The 20,616-nt window shown below is 39.4% G+C and overlaps 1 protein-coding gene across 1 annotated transcript in view; it reads right to left on the bottom strand.

Moving 5' to 3' along the window:
• Positions 1 to 20,616, bottom strand: part of SNX24 (sorting nexin 24) — a 160,379-nt gene that overhangs the window by 64,060 nt on the left and 75,703 nt on the right. Inside the window, exon 2 of the mRNA XM_068535768.1 lies at positions 12,098 to 12,181. Within this exon, the coding sequence (XP_068391869.1) occupies positions 12,098 to 12,181 (84 nt within the window). The remainder of the gene's footprint in view (positions 1 to 12,097; positions 12,182 to 20,616) is intronic.

Raw genomic sequence — 20,616 nt, 5'->3', positions numbered from 1 at the left:
CTTGCAGAGAGTGGAGGCCAAAGGTAATCAGAAGTCACTGAGAAAAGCGTTCCGTAAAATCTCTTTTAAAGTGGAACAGACTCAGCTAGCTGGTACCTTCTATACTACTCCCCTTTCACCCCTTCCTGCCTAGAATGCGACTATGATGGCTGGAGTCGCTGTGACCATTTGCCACCATGAGGCAACTCTTAGGATGGAAGACAGGTGCCCAGATGACCAAGCAGAAAAAAGGAGTCGGTGCCTGCACACCGCCTGGAGCTGCCACAACACCCCAGACTGCCCGCCTCCAGACTTGCTTTTTAAGAGGAAAAAAATAGCCCCCCTCCCTCTTTTTTTAAGGTTACTGGTATTTGGACTTCTTGTTTCATATACCTGAATTCAGTCTTAGTAGATATTAAAAAAAGAAAAAGGCCAAAGGGAATAGGTCTCAGAATAACACAGAGAACAGGGCAGGGAGGAAGGGGCAATCACCAAGCAAGAGATTAACAGCTTTCTAAAAGATGGAAAGCAGGAGCACGATATAAAGAAAACACCGGAGCAGAGGAAGCCCCAGCCCAGACCTCCTCAGGAAGGGACTACAAAGGGTCTGGACATCAATCGTCTCAGCAGCCTGAGAGGCTCTGTGCTCAGGACGGGCATAAGAGGAGGAGGGAGTGGGAAGAGGGACCAGTCTGTGCCCTAGCCTGTGCCAAAGACCACAGCGATGACTAGCAGCCCGGTGTCATCCCTAAGCACGCACACCCTCACCCAGTAAAAAAAGGGTCAGTGTTCCTAAAGAAACTGAATGAAGTGTCTGGGTTGAAGAAGGGTATTTGCCATTCTAGTCATTCTGGTTTTCATGGGGTCCCCAGCCTAATATCTGCCTCTCTACCCTCATTCCCTATAATGAAGCCCTTAAGTTGACACACCCTACAGAGGGACCAGACTTATGTACCCAAAGCAGAGGAACCAGTGACAAATACCCAGAATAACTGGATGGGCAATCAAAGATCACTTTCATAGGAAAGCCAGCACTGTGAAAGAGAAAGGACAAGAAAAACAAATGGAACAACTAATCCCAAAGGAAACAGAGAAATCAAATAACAGAAGAGATCTTTAATATCTGCAGGGAGATTTGAGAAGATATCACTTCTATAAAACAAGAACAGGTTTTAAAAAAAACCAAGAACAGGTTGCTATGCAAAAGAAACCATCAGAGAAGAAGAAAGAGATTACAGAAATTTAAAAAAATGACAGAGAAATAAGTTAAAAGAGGTAGAATATAAAATGATGGAAGTCTCTCAAAGTGTAGAATAAACAAAATGAGAGAAAGGGTAGGTGAAAAGATAAAACACATATAGGATTAATCTAGGAGATTTAATATGAAAGTAATAAGCCTTTCATAAAGAATAGAAGACATTTTCAAAGAAAAGCAATTTTTATAGGACCTAATATATGTCTTCAGATTAAGGACCTACTGAGTACCAGCATAATGTATAAAAAAGGATCCACCACTTACTGACATTTATCTGTTAAGATTTCAGAATATCAAGGACAGAGAGAAGACAGAGGGAAAAACGTTAGTTGGCAAACGAAGCAGAACTGCATTGGCAACTGACTTGTCACCAGCAACAGTGGTTGCTAGAAGATCAATGCTCCAAAGATCCCATTTGACATGGATTTTTATAACCAGAATATCATCAATTAAGTGTGAGAGAAAGTTTACCTCCCATGCCTTCTTTTACCCAAATTTGAGCATGTAGTTCCGGAAAACTGAGAAATTAAACCAAGGAAGAAGAAAAATAGGATCAGGACTCATAGCTCTACCCCATCAGCATGGGGAAGGGAAACCCGAGGGCAGCTGAGCACAGCAGGCCTAGAGAACTATCAGTCTAGGTTAAAACAAAAACCTCCAGGAAGAAGGTGGATTCCATGTAGCAGACAGTATGGAGAAGATGGATAAATTTAGGATTTGTTAAAGTACATTATTCTTTTGTCTATCAGAAAAAATACGTTCTAGGGTAAACAAAGAGCCCCTGAAGAAGGTCATGGAACAGAAGACACCAAGCTCCTCCTATGTGTTAGGAACACTCCTGCCTTCATGGGGACTGCATACCGGGAAATGGACAAAAAAACAATAAACATGTTAATGAAACAGGGTGAGGGCAGAGAGTAACAGACGGGGGTGTGCGCTGGGGGGCAGCTGGGGAAGTGCCTGTGTGAGGTGAGAATGTCTCAGGAGTCACCTGAATCATGCTGGGAGGGAGCCAGGTTAGGAGCTGGAGAAGGGACACTGCAGCAGAGGGAATTTGCCTATCATTTTACATGGGAAGCAAAGTGAATGTCTTAAGCAAGGGAATGATCTGATAAAATTTTTACTTTAAAGAGCTCGTGCTAGATTCTATGAACAAGATGGGCTGTAAGCGGGTGGAGGAGACCGGTCAGCAGCTCCTGCAGGAGTCCAGGCAAAAGAGGATGGTGGCGTGGACTACGGCCGTGGCAGTGGAGGTGGGGAGAAGCAGAAGGCTGCAGAGTATGTGGAAAGTGGAGGTGATCGGAATGACTCCAAGGCTTTGACTGTTTTAGGTCTTTGACCTCAGCTGGCAGCGCCCTGTTTACTGAAAGGTGGTAGAATGCCAGCTTTAGACTAGGTGGCAGAGGACACTATTTATCTCCCCACATCCACCGTCCCTGTCTTCTGTAGAACAGAACTCCTGATTTTGAGCTAAGTACATGACCGCCCAGAATAAAGAACACATCTCCCAATCTCCCTGGAAGCTAGGTGTGGCCGTATGACTGAATTCTGGACAAAAGGCAAGTAAACAGACATGTCTATGCAACTTTCAGGAAGTGTTCTTAAAGGGAAGGACTGTTCCTTCTTTCCTTTCCTCCTTCCTGCTGGCTGACTTGCCCATGTAACGGCTAGACCTGGAGCAGTCACCTTCCACCATGAGATGGAAGCCTTGTGTGGAGAAGAGGGAAACCACAAGAGGAAAGCCTGGGTCCCTGAGGACCATGAAACTGCCACACCGGCCTTAGATATTTATGTGAGAGAGAAATAAAGGTGTATCTCACTGTTAAGGACCATTATTTTAGTTCTAGCGTCACTTGCAGCAAAATCGAATACCACAGTGGGGATATGGCTGATACTGCAAGCTGCCTATCCAATATTCACTCCCTCCTTCTTCTTGTAAAATAAAGCAAAACAAAACAAGCAAAAAAACACCAGTGTCATTCAGAGGGCCAATATGCTAAGCAAAAAATCTTGATTTCCCAGGTTCCTTTATAATATGACAGAGTTGTTAATGAAATGTAGTTTAAGTCCACTGGGTAGGGCTTCTGTTTTCCTCAAAAAGAGAAACTGTCTCTTCTTTCTGCCAGAAATGTGGAAACAATGCCTGGAGGGACAGCAGCCATGTTGTAACCAGAGGGTGAAAGTCACATGCTTAAAGTAAAGATGGTGAAGCAGAAAGATAAAAGGAGCTTGGAACATAGATATTACAGAATCGATACATCAACTTGGACTGCCTGCTTTTAGTTTTCTTGCAATGTGAGAATTATTAATCTCTCACTTGTTTAAGGGACCTAGTCAAGTTTCTATTATATCCAACCAAAGATAATCCTGACACAAAGCAATCAATTGTTCTGTTTTGGTGATTTCAAGTCAGAGATGCCCAACAGGCATCCAAGTGGAGATAATTTGCAAGCAGTTGTATATGAGTCTGTAAACTGGGAGTGAGAATATCTAAGTGGTATTGAGAGCCATGGAACTAGACGCCATGACATTGGGAGTTTGGTACAGATGGAGGAAAAGGTCTGTGAGGGGCAGAATCCTGAGAAGCTCTCAAGATGCTGCCTCGTGGTGCGCATGCCTATAAAATTCCTTCCCTTGGGTCTGGATAGGACCTGTGAATGTGGTGAGATAGTCACTCCTTTGGTTGGGTTACATTACACAACGAGACAGGCAATCCCTTGATCAGGTCCCACTTTATGAAACCCAGTCCCGGCAGACTGCTGGCTTTGAAGAAGTGAGCTGTGCGTTATGACAAAGCCACATGGCTAGGAACTGAGGGTGGCCTCGAGGAGGGGAGAACCACCCCTGGCTAACCGTCACCAAGAAAACAATGGACCTCAGTCCTATGACTGCAAGGAACTGAATTCTACCCAGACGAGGACATGACAACGTGAAGAGGACCCCAAGCCTCAGATGAGATCACAGTCTTGGCAACACCTGACTTCAGCCCGATGAGACCCTGAGCAGAGAACCCAGCTAACCTGTGCCCTGACTCCTGACCCACGGGAACACTGAGGTAACACATTTGTGTTGTTAAAGCTGCTAAATTTGTGGCAATCTATTACGCTGCAGGAGAAAACTAATACAAAGTCCACGGTCTGAGACATCCAACTCTGAGGGGCAGGGAAGAGAGGCAGGGCAAACAGTGAGGAGGCGGTGAAATGGTAAGTTGAGTCAGGGAAGCGTTTCTAGAAGGGGCATGATCAGACTGTGCAGAGCGATACTGCAAAGTCAAAGACACTGGGTAAAGAAGAGCGGGAAGCGGGAAGGCAGAGGCTCCTCTTCCCAGGAATTATACTGAGAGGAGAGCAAGGGGGTGAACATGGGAGGGAAGCATGGGGTCAAAGGTGAGTTCTATTTCCTTCAATGGGAAATACTATAATATATTAATTTATTGATGAGACTGATTCAGTATTGGGGGAGGGGAGAGAGAGAGAGAGAGAGAGAGAGAGGAGTAATTTATGATTATCTGTAAGGGAATAAATACATATCTCATCTCCACACTATTTGAGGTATTTCTCAAACAAGAACAAAGCCAGAAAATGCTAATTACTTGGAGGTAAAAAGCTTATTAAGTTTCACTTTAAACAAAAAGAAACTTCTTGAACACTACTGCACCACAACATTTCTTACATTTCAGAATAGAAAATCAACTCCATTATCTGTCTCTCTCTCCTTCTTATAAAAAATCTTGAAGATATAGTACTGAAAAGATGTTTCCTTTTTATTTATGTCAGGAGTACTGAGGAAGCCGATCATCATAGCTGCTGGGCTCGGTGACAGCGTTTGTAGGTGAGTAATGAAGGGCTCTAGATGAGGAGAGACAAACCCAAGGCAATATGTCTCCAGGAGGGCTCAGCTGCTTACAAGATAAATACCCCTCTGCCACTCCATCCGATGATTAACTGCGTCCAGCCAAACGGCCTTTCTGATCCCCGCAGATAGTGACCAGATTCCACGATACCACAAACACAATCCCCTCTGCCTGGCATGACCACTCCCTTCCCTTCTCATACTGTTAGAGGAGCTGACACAGAACTTACTTCGTAAAGACCTGCTGCACATACACATTGGTGATAGCAACCATTTTCCACCGAAAGGAACAGAAATACTTTTCCCAAGCACGTGAATAAAAAGATGAAAAAGGGAAAAAAGGTTAAGGAAAGACGTGGGGGACACTTGGGGTAGCATTCAATCTTTTACTCCGTGTTGTCGCCCAACCTCCTCAGGGTTCCCTTTAGAGACACTTCACGAGGTGCCGTACCCCTGGTTTAGCCCCATACGGCAGTTTTTTGGTTCTTCTGAAATGTGGACTTCGTTAAATTAAATATGAGAATGCAATATTCTACTCAAGCCAAAAGTAGGCAGTCACAAGAACTCATTCATTTAGGAATGAACCAGCACCATATTTCCTTGAAACTTTTGTGAATAAAAGGCTGGGCTGGAACTGACAGCTGGCAAGGCAATGCAAACTGGGCTCAGCAGTCTGCCATGCAGGGAAGGCTTTCCTCTCCACACCGGGGAATGGGGCCTTGGGAGGGAAGCTTCTTTCCAGGACCCCCATTGACGGTGCAAGTTACCTGGCTGTAGCGGGGTGCAGCCTGTGGTGCAGGGCAGGGGGTCACAGAGAAAGCTCTCACCCTGTCACAGCCTGGGCCTGAGCCGTGAGGAGAGCACCCTATAACTTTATTTTTTTTTTTTTGAAAATATTCTGCTGAGAGTGACCACAGAAGAACAGGGTGGGGATCTGTTCTGGTTTCAGTGTGGTGCTGGTGTTTTCCCACCTGGTACTGGCAGAGCTACGAAACAGGGGCAAGTGTAACCTGGGGTTAGACTCACAGTGAACTAAACTCCCACAGTAGAAACTGTTCTTGTTGACCAAAGCATTCCTCCAGCAATTCATAAAAGTGCATAATATTCTCCAAATATCCCATTTGCCAAATACTTATTTAATGCCTAATAAGTGCCCAACACTAACAGACAGTGAGGAAGGTACAAAAAATAAGACATGGTCCCTACTTTTACTTATTTATTTCCTTCTAGTTTTATTGAGATATAAGTGACATACAGCACTGCATAAGTTTAAGGTGTACAGCATAACGATTTTACGTACATAGATCATGAAACTAGCACAGTAAGTTTAGTGAATATCCATTGTCTCATCTATAGATACAAAATTAAAGAAAAAGAAAAAAATATTTTTCCTTGTGATGAGAACTCTTAGGATTTACTCTCTTAACTTTCATATATAATGTACGGCATTGTTGGTTATATTTATCATGTTGTACATTACATCCCTAGGACTTAACTTTTCTTATAACTGTAAGTTTGTGTCTTTTGACTGCCTTTATTCAATTCCACCTCCCTCTACCCCACCCCCAACTCTGGTAACCACAAATTTGATCTCTTTTTCTATGAGTTTGTTTGTTTGTTTTTGAAGTGTAATTGACCTACAACACTATGTTAGTTCCTGGCAGTGACTTGATATTTCTATACAATACAAAATGATCACCAGGATAAATCTAGTTAAGGACATGGTCGCTAGTTTTTAAAATATATCTTCTAGTTAGACAAAGCTTAGGGATAACTAAGTTTTAATTATCTCAGATGTTTTAAGTTTAAGTAGAAATCTCCTAAATGGAAAAGGAGTTCCAAGAACAAAGAGATGAAGGAATAAAAGAAACTCACATGAAAGAAGAAGAACCCGAAACATTTTAGTTTTGTTTGAATAGATGAGAACACAGAGGGAAGGACATTCAGCATGGCAAAGACAGAGAGGCAGTGATTTTCATATACTGGGGTGACCGGGAAGACGGGCTTGGCTGCCACTAACTTTTTCTTAGGAGAAGCAGTGAGAAATAAGGCTGGCCAGTAAAGGGGTTTGTGGTAGACAAAATCATGGTCCTCCCAAAGGTGTCAACATCGTAATCCTTGGAACCTGTGAACGCATTGCCTTACAGGTGTGATTAAATCAAGTATCTTCAGATGGGAAGATTATCCTGGATTATCCAGGTAGGCCCGATGTAATCTCAAGGGGGAGGCAGAGGTGACCGAGTCAGAGAGAGGAGATGTGATGACAGCAGATGTGACGATGGAAATAGAAGCTGGAGTGTTGCGATTGCTGGCTCTGAAGACAAAAGAAGGCGATGAGCCTAGAAAAGTGGCAGCCTCTAGAAGCTGGAAGAGGCAAGGAAAGTGATTCTCTCCTAAAGCCCCCCAGAAGGAACATAGTCCTGCCGACACATTTAGAGTAAGATTACAAATGTGTGTTGTCTTAAGCCACTAAGTTTGTGATGATTTGTTACAACAGTAATAGAAAATTAATGCACAGTTTAAGATTACTGGTCTCAAAAGTCAATGTCCATGATTTGGTAGATAATACAGACACATTTCAAGGTTTTTGAGCAATAAAATGAAGATGAAAATAGTGCTCTAGGAAAATTGCCTGCAGCAGAGGATGAATAAGAAGACAAGGATGAGAAACAGTTAAAGAAATACTTACATAAAGTAGCAAGACTCTGGACTGAGATGGTAGAAGTACAAAATGAAAAATTAAATGGTGCTTATTATAGAAGTTTGGAAGAATGAATCAACAGGACTTGCTGACACCCTGGAAGTGAAAGATAAGAGAAAGGTAGGAAAGACTTCCAAGGTTTCACACCTTGTGTCTTCAGTGTGTGATGAAGGGGGAGGTAGGGAGGGTTGTGTCTAAGAGATGCCTTTAAAAATATAATGACACAACAGGAATTCTCAAACTTCAACAGGCATTAAGATCACCTGGGATGCTGGTTTAACATGCAGATTACTGGGCTCTATCACAAAGATTCTGATTCAGCATGCCTGGTGGTGCCCAGGAATCTGCAATTTAATAAATACTCTTCGGCTTCAGGTCACCCAAAGTTCACACTTCAGAAAGTACCAATCTAGAAAAACTAAAAGAAAGTGAAATCAAATACTTCCAGAGCTCTGGAAGAAAAACTAATCTTACATAAAGTCTGAAAGGGTGAAACTGACATATTAGAGACCATAAAAATGTAAAACTTTTGCAAATTAAAATAAATATCAAAGCCAACATTAAAAAGACCATGGTGAAAAATAGTTTCATCAAGTGGCTAATATTTTATTAATAGGCCATGCAAACTAATGATCAAAAACAACAGAGACCCTAGCAGAAAAATGGGAAAGCACATAAAGAGAATTCCAAAAAGAGGGACTACAATCATAAACTTAAGAAATACCAATTAAAACAGCAAAAAGGCGACATATATTGCTTGCTAAATACATATCATCGGGCGGGGTAATATGCAAAGCTGGTGAGATACTTTCATGCTTGCTGGTTGCATTACAAATCTGTTATAACCATTTTGGAAAAAAGTAATTTGGTAATATATAACTGGAGCTGTAAAAATATCTATACTCTTTAACAGAGAATGCTTCTTTTGTAATCTAGCTTAAAGGAAACAGTCTTGAAAATGGAAATAAAAGTTATATGTAATGAAGGCTATCAATCATTAGAAGTTGACCATGCAATGCACACGATTTCATTTAGTCTGGAAAACAGTCTTGTGAAGTTAGCACATTCACTGTTCCCATATTAAAACGGGGGAACCGGAGGCACAGAAAGATCACTCAACTTGCTCCACGGACTTAAGAGGTAAAGGCAGGCTCAGGAACATTCTGCTGCCAGAGCTTCCGCACTTAACTTCTACACCATAATTACCACCATGAAGGAACCCCTCTAGCACAGTAGCATTTGTTCCATTAAAAAAATGCAAGAAAAGAAGGAAAATAGCAATTGTATTAGCATAGCAGAAATATATGTTGGTAACAAGGAGTTATTTCTCCTGTCCCCAAACTTTCTGCAAGATTTAGCTTTATAATCTAAAAATCTAAGCTTACTTGAGGGGACAAAAATAAAGCATATAGGAAAAATAAATAAATAAAACTCTTGAATTTTTCCAAAAATTAGAAAGAAATCCTAAGAAAAGTGTAGAGGATGAGAATATTGTTTTCATACTTTAATATCAAAAATTGTAAAAGTTTGGGAGAAGTAGTAATCATCAAGAACTTCAAACAACCAGATGAACTGTCAAATGGGTAATGGTTTTAGTTTCTGCCTCAAAATGAGCCTGACAATAAGCCAGGAGGCATTTTTGTGTGTTTGTGGTATATGGAGATGAGCCACGCAACTACTATTCTAAAGGTACAAAGCACTTATTAATAGTTCCTATACGATTTTAGAATTAACTTGGGGACATTGGCTAAAAACTTTAACAAGTGTAATGTAAAGTGTAAGAGAAATCAGGACACTGGCAACAGAGCAAATGGCATCCACTGCAGAAATAACTGAATATTCAAAAATATTAAACAGGAATAGATTTAACTTGAATTTAAAGGGAAGATATTTCATGTAAAAACAGGACATTCAAAGCACGTCACAAAATTCAAATATGGAAACTGGGGTACCAAAATTCTAATAAAAGGATAAAGTTGTACAAGGTGGCAGCAGTAATCACTAAAGCTTGTGTATTCTGATTAATTTTTTTGCCCATTTCAATCCTCCTTAACACACAACTTTACAGTCAAGATTATAGATTTATGTTTATTTTTACACCCTGCCATTATTTGTACTTAATTGTCTTTTATAATAAGTTACCTTTTCACCAAATCTAATACAATTATAAAATGGGACAAATAAAGGAGACTTCTAGAAGCCCCTTTCTGCTCTATAACACGCAGGATTTAGTGTCTGCCAGCTAAAACTCTGCCCCACAATGTTATTTTTTTCTCTAAGTCCCTGTAAGGATGTTTTAATGAGGCTGCCAAAAACATGCAAAATTGAGAGATCTGAGAATTTCTACTCTCTTCATTCTAATAGACTTGATGATGTAATTTTAAGAATAGCTAAAATTATTAACAGAATTGCAGAAGTTGGGAGAAGAGTCCTAGAAAATCTAGAAATTTTTTTTGACTGTGAGAATCTAAGAACTGCCTGTAATCACTGGGGAAAGGGTCCTCTTCTGCAGGAGAAAATAAATTGTATTAGAGAAGAGAGCAGAGTGAGTCACCCTCCACTCGTAAGAAGCATGGGCAGCCTCTTGCCCAGGGCGGGCCTAATCGGCAGTCACCCAGCTGTGCCTTGTGTGGAGTTGGTCCCCAAGTATCTGGTGGGGACAGCTGGGCTGTGTCGGGGTAATGGAGACCTGGCAGGTTAGGAAGGAGGCTTGCATGTGACAGGCTGCCTGGTCCAGACTCTAGCATCAGAGGCTGGGGAGGGGGAGGAGTTCTGGTTTTAATCCCATTGTACAGACTTATTTCATGAGGTACCCAGCAGAAATCTCTTTAGAATCTGTTTCCTCGATAAACAAGGGAACAAAGCCAGAAATCCTTGAGAAGGACGTGAGACCCAGACTCCATGTTTGTTTCTCTTTGAGGCCCCGGGTTGAGGGGTAGGGCTTTTGTAAAGTCAGCTGGCAACACCCAGCCTAAATCTGTATTTCACCTGTGTTGCTTCTTTCGGAAGTAAACCTGGATGTGACACAATTTTAACTGGAAAATTCAAGGTAAATTATCCCTTGCCATCCCAATGGAAAAGTGTACAGATAACTGACGGCTCCTCTTTAAAAGAAAACAGAGGGAAGGAGGCTCACTCACTTCTCAATAAAGTGAGTTTTTACTTTACAGTTTTTACAGTAAAGTTTTTACTCAATACTCTATTCTCCTGACTACCAAAAAGTAAGAAATTTTAATTTTAGAAAATGCTACAGAGCTTTTAAGACAGAGTAAGCACACTATCACATCATTTATGCACTGACATTTTCCAGAAAATTTAAGCGGTCCTTAAGGAAGTTAAAAGAATAGATTCTTTCTGAACATACTTACTCAGTATCTTTCCACTAACTTCTTACCTAACAAAGTAACAAAAGTGAAGAAACTGAACTGTGCCATACATTTTGTATATGTGTGTGTATAAATATATATATTCGTATATAGGAAGTATATATATATATATATATATACACATACACATTATATATACACAGATGTGAATATATATGTATACAAAAGAAAAAATGGTAAAACTGTATTAACTCATATGTGGTGATTTTCTGGGCAATTTCATGAGGTATTTCTAGTTATTAAGGTAATTTCATCACCTCAATACTAATTTATAACCTTCAAAACATTAAATTTTGGTAGAAAATAAAAATTATTACCTCTTCTACTCTTTACTGACCATGTCTCCCAAAACTCAGCTATTCCTTTTGCATTCTTGTTTCTTTTATCAAAGGCTTTTAATGAAAGGGAGCTGAGAAATGAAACACCAGTCTTATAGAGCGGCCTTTATAATTCAAAAGAAGCTATGATCCCCCTTTACATGATCCCCAAGCAGTCCTTGAATACATGTGACATGTATATTTTTTTCCATGTATATGTAAGTATAAGTTGATTTTAATAAATTTCTTCCTGTAAAATGATCATTTCTTTTTTTTTTTTTCCTTTGTGTAAAACACATTAAGTGTATTTTATGGATAAAATAGGGTCTGGGTCTTATTCTTTCTGAACCTACAATACCCAGCACAGTATAATACAAACAGCTTGCTGTCACACATCTATTTATGCAAAAGATCTTAACAGAAAACCCACCTACTCTGAAAGCACACCTTGAAAGGATGGAACAATTTATTTTAAAAGGAAATTTACTTCATGATAAAAGAAGTCAACCTGTTCCAAGAACTATTAAAGCTCTTAGGAACTACAGAAAGCAGGCTTAGTGTTACCCCATCTGCCTTATAGAGAAAAGGGTGGGTGGGGGGAAGTTACCTTTTTGTGCAGGGCATGAAATTCGCTGTACCTTTTTTCAACAAAATGTTTTCTTCCATTCATTAGCACTTCTATCTTAAACACCTAAGAAAAAAATAAAAAAGGTTAATTCCACCAGTTCCAAACCCTCAATTGTCTGATGTGGTAAGTTTGTGACCATGATATATTTCATCCCTTTAATTACAGTAGCTGATCTCCCAAAACCCAGAAAGCTCAGGAGACCCTGGCCCAACAGCACTGATTAATGAGCCCTGGAGCCAAATGCTCACTAACAAATGGCAGTATCCCCACAAACGTGTCTAAAAACAGTGGCAACTTAAATGCCTCAAAATGCTCCTTAACTTTTTAATCAGAGAATCCTTCTCTCCTAAAATTACTTCACCAAATGCATATGATGGCGCTGAAATACAAGTGTGATGCCACAGCGACAGTCGGGCAAAAATCGCAGGCCCACGGCATTGCGTTATGGGTATTTCAATGCCGGCAGTGCTGTGTCGTCTCTAAGACAAGAATGCAAACAGTAGTGCCTTTTAGGTTAATTTCTTTCTAACCTGCATATTCATCTCCAGTCTCAGCTGGCTAATTCTGCTGTTTGCAAAACAGGGAAAATGTAGTAAAGGTTCATTTTCCCTGCGTGATACGAGTGACAGCTTGTGCTCCCACCTCCAGGAGGTTGAAAGGCCAGATGAAAAGGCTCTCTGGGTGCACTAATTAGTAGGCACTAACATGACACTTTCTTGATTCTTAGGTCAGTGGGTCAAGACGGGGAACAAGGGATGAGGAATATTATGAAATGCTCATGAGAACACGATGTTAAAGTGGGTGGGGGAAGGCTGCTTGACAGGAGCTGAAGAGAAGGCGCTCTGTTATTTCCTAGAGTTTGTCTTTGACTCCTGCTTTGCTGAGCGAGAGTTTGTCATCACCAAGATGAAGCGGAATTGTTCCATGACTTAGTAAGCCTGGGTTCCCATTTCAATTGCCCTTCTGAAGAAAACGAAACTAAAGTTGAGGTCATGTGACACTGAAGAGTGTTAAAAGCAGGCTTACTTTAGCCCTAAAAAGAACTACTTAAAGTTAGAATATGAGATATGAGGTCACACACCTTCATTATGAAAATAGATCTCTATGGCTCTATATTTCTGCCTTATATGTAAATACGACTTTTTTGGAAAGCCAGAAACTATATCATCAAACATAAAATGTGTTCATATTTTTGCACTCCTTCCAATTAGAAACAAAATCTTCTGTTCCATGACTCAGTTTAAGAAACCTGCTTTTATTAAAGTGGTAAATTTTTATCAATTTAATCAACTGTTTTTTTCCCCAAGAAATCCCCCTAAAAAATACTTTTCTTTGGCGAATTAGTGAAAATATTTTCTTCTAAAAACATATGCATATGCTTCAAACTCTCGGATATACGTACATTATTTTTTAGAAAAAAATTTGTTTACTAGTTCACTAAAGAAAATTATTCTTCTGCAAAGACCGTTCAAAGCCAGGAATACAATGAGGAAAGCACCCTGAGAAACACCAACAAAAGAAGCACAGCTTCAACCTGGGGGCTTGGTTAATAGCATACAGAGCCCTCTTTTTAGTGTCAGGTCCCAGATTTAAATCAGGACAATGTGGGAGCAATGAAAGTAGTTTCCATCTGCTGAGCTACATGAAATAAATGAAGTTACGTTTCGAGCCCAGTTACTTGAGGCTTCATCACAAAAACCATCACTTTAATTGGCACGTTTGCTGAAGAATCCACAGAAGGAGGAGAAAGTTGAAGACTCGGTAAGGTTCAACCTACTAGGTTGCCCCTCAGGTGCCCCCTCCTGAAAGCCACGGATAAGACACATTACACAGCAGCTGTCTCATGGAATGTCATCCCTTCTATCGACCAGATGGCTCCATTACCAAGGTCCACAGTTACTTTTCACAATCGCTAAGTTCACTTTGGGTGCAAGGCGGGGGAAGTATTATACATACACACACGTGCACACATAGGGAAAAGTATGTGATAAATTTTAATTCTAATATTTTTATTATGTTGCCATTTTTAAAATGCACAATATACGTAATACTGTTAAGACTTTTTTCTTTTAAATTCTGGGAAAACACCTTGGAAAGGAAGTTGCTTAATCAGAATTTCCATGACAATATAAATGAAGCAAGAAATGGAATCAGTTTAATAAATCTTATGTTCCTAAATTCCATACCAGACTTTTTTTTTTTTTAATAGTTTCTGATACATGTTTTCCCTGCTGCCAGGAAAACCCTCTTCTTTCTTGGCTTTCCTGGCAAGCTCCTAGTAGTTGTTATCTACCTCTAAGGTGGGGGCAGCAAAGGATGATGTTTGGAAAACACGCAGCACAGTATCTGGCATTCATTCATTTAATTATTTAACAGATATTTACTGAGGGACTACAATGTGCCCAGGAGTTGTTCTAGGCTCTGAGGATTCATTCAGCAGAGAAGAAAACAGAGAAGAGCCTAGTCTTCGTGTCTTCATGGAGCATACATCCTTTCTAGTGAGGAAGGCCAATCATAAACATATAAACAAATACGGTAAAGTCGAAACACATAAAGTGCAGTGAAGAATACAGCAGAGTGATGAGACAGAGCTAGACAAGGGTGCTGTTTTAGACAGTGTGGTAAGAGGAGGCCTCTCTGAACAGAGGGGCAGTGAGAGGTACAAAATCTAGAGCGACACCAGGAAAACGTGTAACGAGAGTTGAATGTGGCTGCCTCTGGAATTTCAGACTGGGGGTGGGTAGACAAGGACTATTTGTTTTTATTCCTTTTTTAATTTTTTTTTAAAATTTAAGGTAGAGCTTAGAGCAGGGTGATTTCCACTTCTGGACAAGATAGAGTAACAGGGAGCAGTAACCCTGCCACTTGAAACAACTAAAAAACTGGACAAATATGTGGGGAAAGTGACTCTTAAGACATTGGACATGAGGAAATGAATGACAGTGAGAGATGGGAGACAAGCGGAGTGAGCCCTAAGGTTACCCCAGGCAGAGCCATGAGGCCCCCTGAGTCAAGGACAGGGAGGGGAGAGTGAGGGAAAGCCATAGTGATTCGAGTTCCCAGGGGAGACTTTTGGAGAGGAGTGAGCTGCACACAGAGGGAACTCCTGAGACCTGTCAGAGGTCTCCCTCCAGCATTCAGCTGAATCCTCAGCAGCACATGAGACTGGGGAAACTACCCAAGGACAAGAAGAGATTAGAGAGAGCAGCGTTCAGAGCTTAGACACCTGGGCACAGTGCCTGTTCCCAAAAGCCAGGGTAGAAAACCTCTTAATTCATGAAGTGTTCGTTAGAGAATTCAGAAGGGTCTTGTCTCAGGAGTGGAGCTAAAGTAACGTAGACTAAAAGCTCTTTTAGTCCAGAGCAACAAAGCTTAAAAGCAAGACCTGAAGAGAGCAAATTATTTCTGAGTAACGTAACCACATGCCAGAGCGAAGCTCAAGAATATTTTTAGGAATATAAAAATATTCAGCACCCAAACAAGATAAAATGTACAAAGTCTAGCATCTAAGCAGAAAGAAGCAAGAAAATTCAACTCATAATAAAAAGAAAAAACAATCAATAGAAACTAATCCAGAAATGACACAGATGATGAAATTAGTAGACAAAAGCATTAAAATCGTTATAAGAAAATTTCTTATGTTCAAGAACCTAGAAGAGGGCTTCACTGGTGGCACGGTGGTTGAGAGTCTGCCTGCCAGTGCAGGGGACACGGGTTCAATCCCTGGTCCGGGAGGATCCCACATGCTGCAGAGCAACTAAGCCCTGTTCGCTACAAGTACTGAGCCTGTGCTCGAGTCACAACTATTGAGCCCACATGCTGCAACTACTGAAGCCCGTGTGCCTAGAGCCTGTGCTCCGCAACAAGAGAAGCCACCACAATGAGAAGCCCGTGCACCACAACAAAGAGTAGCCCCCACTCACGGCAACTAGAGAAAGCCCGCGTACAGCAACAAAGACCCGACACAGACAAAAATAAATAAATAAAATAAATAAATTTAAAAAAAAAAGAATCTAGAAGAAAGGTTGACTATGTTAAGTGGAGGTATGGAAGCTATAAAAAAGACTTAGACAACAGGTCTGGGTCCTATTGAGGAGATAAAAAATGTCTGTGATTTAAAAAAAAAACCAAACACTGGATGGGATTAATAGTGGGTGAGACACCACAGTAGAAAAGGTAAGTAAACTTAAAGACCTGGCAAGAGAAACTGTACAAAACAAAATAGAGGAGGAAAAAACTAAAAGGTAAATCAACAGAGCATCTGTGAACTATGGGATGACTTTACACATCAAAATGCACGTGTAATTGGAGTCCTCACGGTAGAGGTGAGACGGGGGAGAGGGGCTGGGGAGAAAGACAAATATATTTGAAGAAATCTTGACCAAAATTTTCTCGATTTGATAGAAACTATAAACCCACAGATCCAGGAAGACCAATGGACCCAAGCTCAAGAAACATAAAATAAAAAACAAAAATCCAAGGCAAATCAGAATCAGATTGTTTAAAACCATTCAGAAAGAGAAAAATCTGAAAAAGCAGCCAGAAAACAGAGACAATACATAGAAAAGGAAGAAAAATAAGTTTGAGAGCCAATTTTTCAAATATTTCTATAAATAACCAACCCTATAAGAGTGAGTCAATGCATATATACTTCAGTTATGTAAATATGTTCTATGTAAAGTAGCATGTACAAAATCAATGTACAATTCAATGTCAGTTAAATTTTTAATTATTATTTTTAAAGTATTTAGGTAATTTTTCCCAAATGGTAACACCAATAATAACAACAACAACAATAACAACAAAGACTTTTATAACACTTATATAAAGGCACTGCTCCAAGCTCCTTTACCATGAAAATCACTCATTTAATTGTCACAACAACCCCACATGGGATAGGTACTATTATCTCCACTTTACAGGTGAGGAAACTGAGGCATGGATTAAGTATCTTGCCCATGGTAGCTACTGATACATTTTGAACTCAGCAATTTGGTTCCTGAATCTGCTTCTTAATCACTGCACAATACTGATTCCCAATGAACCGAATCCCTTATATAGTCCTGTTCACTGGGGGAAACGAAACACGTGCAAGTGGGAGAAACATTCTGGAGTGAGGACAATGCCTTCCATCCAGTCTCCTCCCAAGGTTCTGTCCTCTGGAGGGCCTTTGCAGGAACAGAGGACCCTGGGCAGAGGGGTGGTGGCGGTCTTAGCATGAGTTCCTTACCCCTAACTATTTGGAGCCCGTGCTCCTCTCAAGTAAATACTGATCTATATAAAAAGCATACAATTCTACAGAGTAGAAAAATACTTTTTATATTACCTTTTCTTGTCAGGATCTGTATCCATACCACCCCCTCAGTCTCCTTACACTGTGGTTCCAAATCTCAGCTTGTATGGCCTTTGCTAATTAAACTTAAAAGCTTTTGCACCGCAAAGGAAACCATAAACAAGACAAAAAGACAACCCTCAAAATGGGAGAAAATATTTGCAAATGAAACAACAGACAAAGGATTAACCTCCAAAATATACAAACAGCTCATGGAGCTCAATATGAAAAAAACAATCCAATTAAAAAATGGGCGGAAGACCTAAAAAGACATTTCACCAAGGAAGACATACATATGGCCAAGAGGCACATGAAAAGATGCTCAACATCACTAATTATTAGCGAAATGCAAATCAAAACCACAATGAGGTATCACCTCATGCCGGTCAGAATGGCCATCATCAAAAAAGCTAGAAACAATAAATGCTGGAAAGGGTGTGGTGAAAAGGGAACCCTCCTGCACTGTTGGTGGGAATGTAAATTGATACAGCCACTATGGAGAACAGTATGGAGGTTCCTTAAAAAACTAAAAATAGAACTACCATATGACCCAGCAATCCCACTACTGGGCATATACCCTGAGAAAACCATAATTCAAAAAGAGACATGCACCACAATGTTCATTGCAGCACTATTTACAATAGCCAGGACATGGAAGCGACCTAAGTGTCCATCGACAGATGAATGGATAAAGGAGATGTGGCACATATATACAATGGAATATTACTCAGCCATAAAAAAAACAAAATTGAGTTATTTATAGTGAGGTGGATGGACCTAGAGTCTGTCATACAGGATGAAGTAAGTCAGAAAGAGAAAAACAAATAACCGTATGCTAACGCATATACATAGAATCTAAAAAAAAAACCAAAAAACCGGTACTGATGAACCTAGTTGCAGGGCAGGAATAAAGAGGCAGGCATAGAGAATGGACTTGAGGACAGGGGGTGGGAGTAGCATTGACATATATATACTACCAAACGTAAAACAGTTGGCTGGTGGGAAGTAGCAGCATAGCACAGAGAGATCGGCTCAGTGCTTTGAGATGACCTAGAGGGGTGGAATAGAGAGGATGGGAGGGAGGCTCAAGAGGCAGGGGATATGGGGACGTGTATGCATATGGCTGATTCGCTTTGTTGTGCAACAGAAACTAACATGGTATTGTGAAGCAATTATACTCCAATAAAGATCTATTAAAAAAAATAATAATAATATGTGCTTATGCAAAAGAATTTTCAAAAAGTCCAAAGGATGTAAACTGAAAAGTATGTTTCTTACATAAGAGACTTGTATAGGTCCTTGCCAATTTAAGAGGTATCTTAAATATCCTTTCAGAAATTGTCTATACTCATATAAGCTCTGTATGTGTACATGTAATAGAAGTTATTTTATTTTCTTACACAACTAGAGCTATAGCATATAGTTCTACTACTTTATTTTTTCTACTACTTTTATTTTTTACTTTATTTAATACATATCAGACATCTTCATTAATCAGCACATTTTGACATACCTCATTCTTTACTGGATACATAGTACTACCATGTACGATTGCTACCATACTTTGTTTAATTTGGACCCTAAGATGGATATTAAGTTACTGTAGTATTTTGCACTGTATATTTTTTAATATGTTTATATATGTTTACTTATATATAAATATATATAAAACATATGTTTATATGTCTCTCTATATACTTATATTTTATTTACATATATTAATGATTAATGTATCTATAGAGAGAGAGATATATCTCATCCTTGTTCCTGTACATGTACTTACACACATACATATATAAGATAAATTACCAAAAATTTTGCCAAATTTATCCCCTCAAATGTACGAAGTCACCCTGCCACCAAGAGGATATGGAACGCCTGGCCAATCCTGATCAACACTGCCTATTCATCACTTTGACAATATGATTAGGAAGTGAGAACTAATTGGGTATATTTTGACCAGTGTTTATAGTGGCATAGGTTTCCATTCCAACTATCTCACATAAAATCACAGAGACCTGATGTACCTGTCTAGGCCTCTACTCTTGTAGACATCCTTGCCCTCAGAGATTTCCAGAAATTCCTCAGTGTAAAGCTAAGGAAGCTTCGTGTAACTAAATAAACATATTAAGGTTTTCATTTAGATTTGTTTAAAAAAACAGAAATTATATTGTTCCTGTGACTAAATTCTAGCCACAGCCCTAAACATTAAGTCCTTAGTCTTCAAACTGAAAAGAAAAATAAATACGACTTTAAAGAGAAGATTTCAATTTGTAAGTGTGGTTTTGACTACACGTTAGAGCCAATTTTTTTTTCCTTTTCAGTAACATTTCTGAAAATAAACTGTAAATCAATGACAAAATATTTCATAATTTGGTTTACACCTACTTTTTTCAGGAATGTATCTAAAAAACAAAATAAACTTAAGCTAAAGATGGACTTAACCCATATTCCAGGTTGAATGATCTCTGTCTTCAGAAGCTCATACCTTACAAAGTTATTTACTTTCAACAAAAGCAAAAAAAAAAAAAAAAGTTTTCCTAAATAAAAATGTCTAATAAATAACTTTTAAGTGCCTTCCAAATACAGATGGGGATTCTATATAAAACTAAGTTTTAGTGACCTTTCATATATATATATTTTTTGTTTGCTTGTTTGTTTGTTTAGTATTTGTTCAGTTAGAACAAGATGTACCAAATATTAACTCTGGGCTTGAAATCAACATATTCTCCTTCTTGAGTAGGCATAAGCAAGAAAGATAAAATTTAAAAGGCTGTTATTTAGATGCTATAAAAAGTTGTATCTCTAAAAGTGATTTAATGTGTGCCTATTGAGGGCCAAGCTCTCAAAGGTATTAATTCACATCACACAAAGTTTTTTTTTTTTTAAATAAGGCAAAGATGATAAGAGACCCTGTAATCATAAATTTTTATGATATTTGATGACTAAATTTAAAATTCAATAAAACTAGTGTACAATTTTAATTTGTTCCTACTCAGCCTTAAATCAAATTTCCTCTGTTCTAAGATGCCAAACTGCGAGATATTATTAATTTAATTATACTATTTTCGGTTGTGGAGAAGCTGCCAACAACGTTTTTTTCCGTATCTTTGAAAACACCTAAATTTCAGAAATTTTAAAATGTTTTTAAGAGAAAAACATATTG

Source organism: Eschrichtius robustus, chromosome 2 (genome assembly GCF_028021215.1).
Source record: "Eschrichtius robustus isolate mEscRob2 chromosome 2, mEscRob2.pri, whole genome shotgun sequence".
Taxonomy (NCBI): domain Eukaryota; kingdom Metazoa; phylum Chordata; class Mammalia; order Artiodactyla; family Eschrichtiidae; genus Eschrichtius; species Eschrichtius robustus.
The sequence above is the reverse complement of the archived record's forward strand: the minus strand, read 5'-3'. Positions and strand labels throughout refer to the sequence as shown.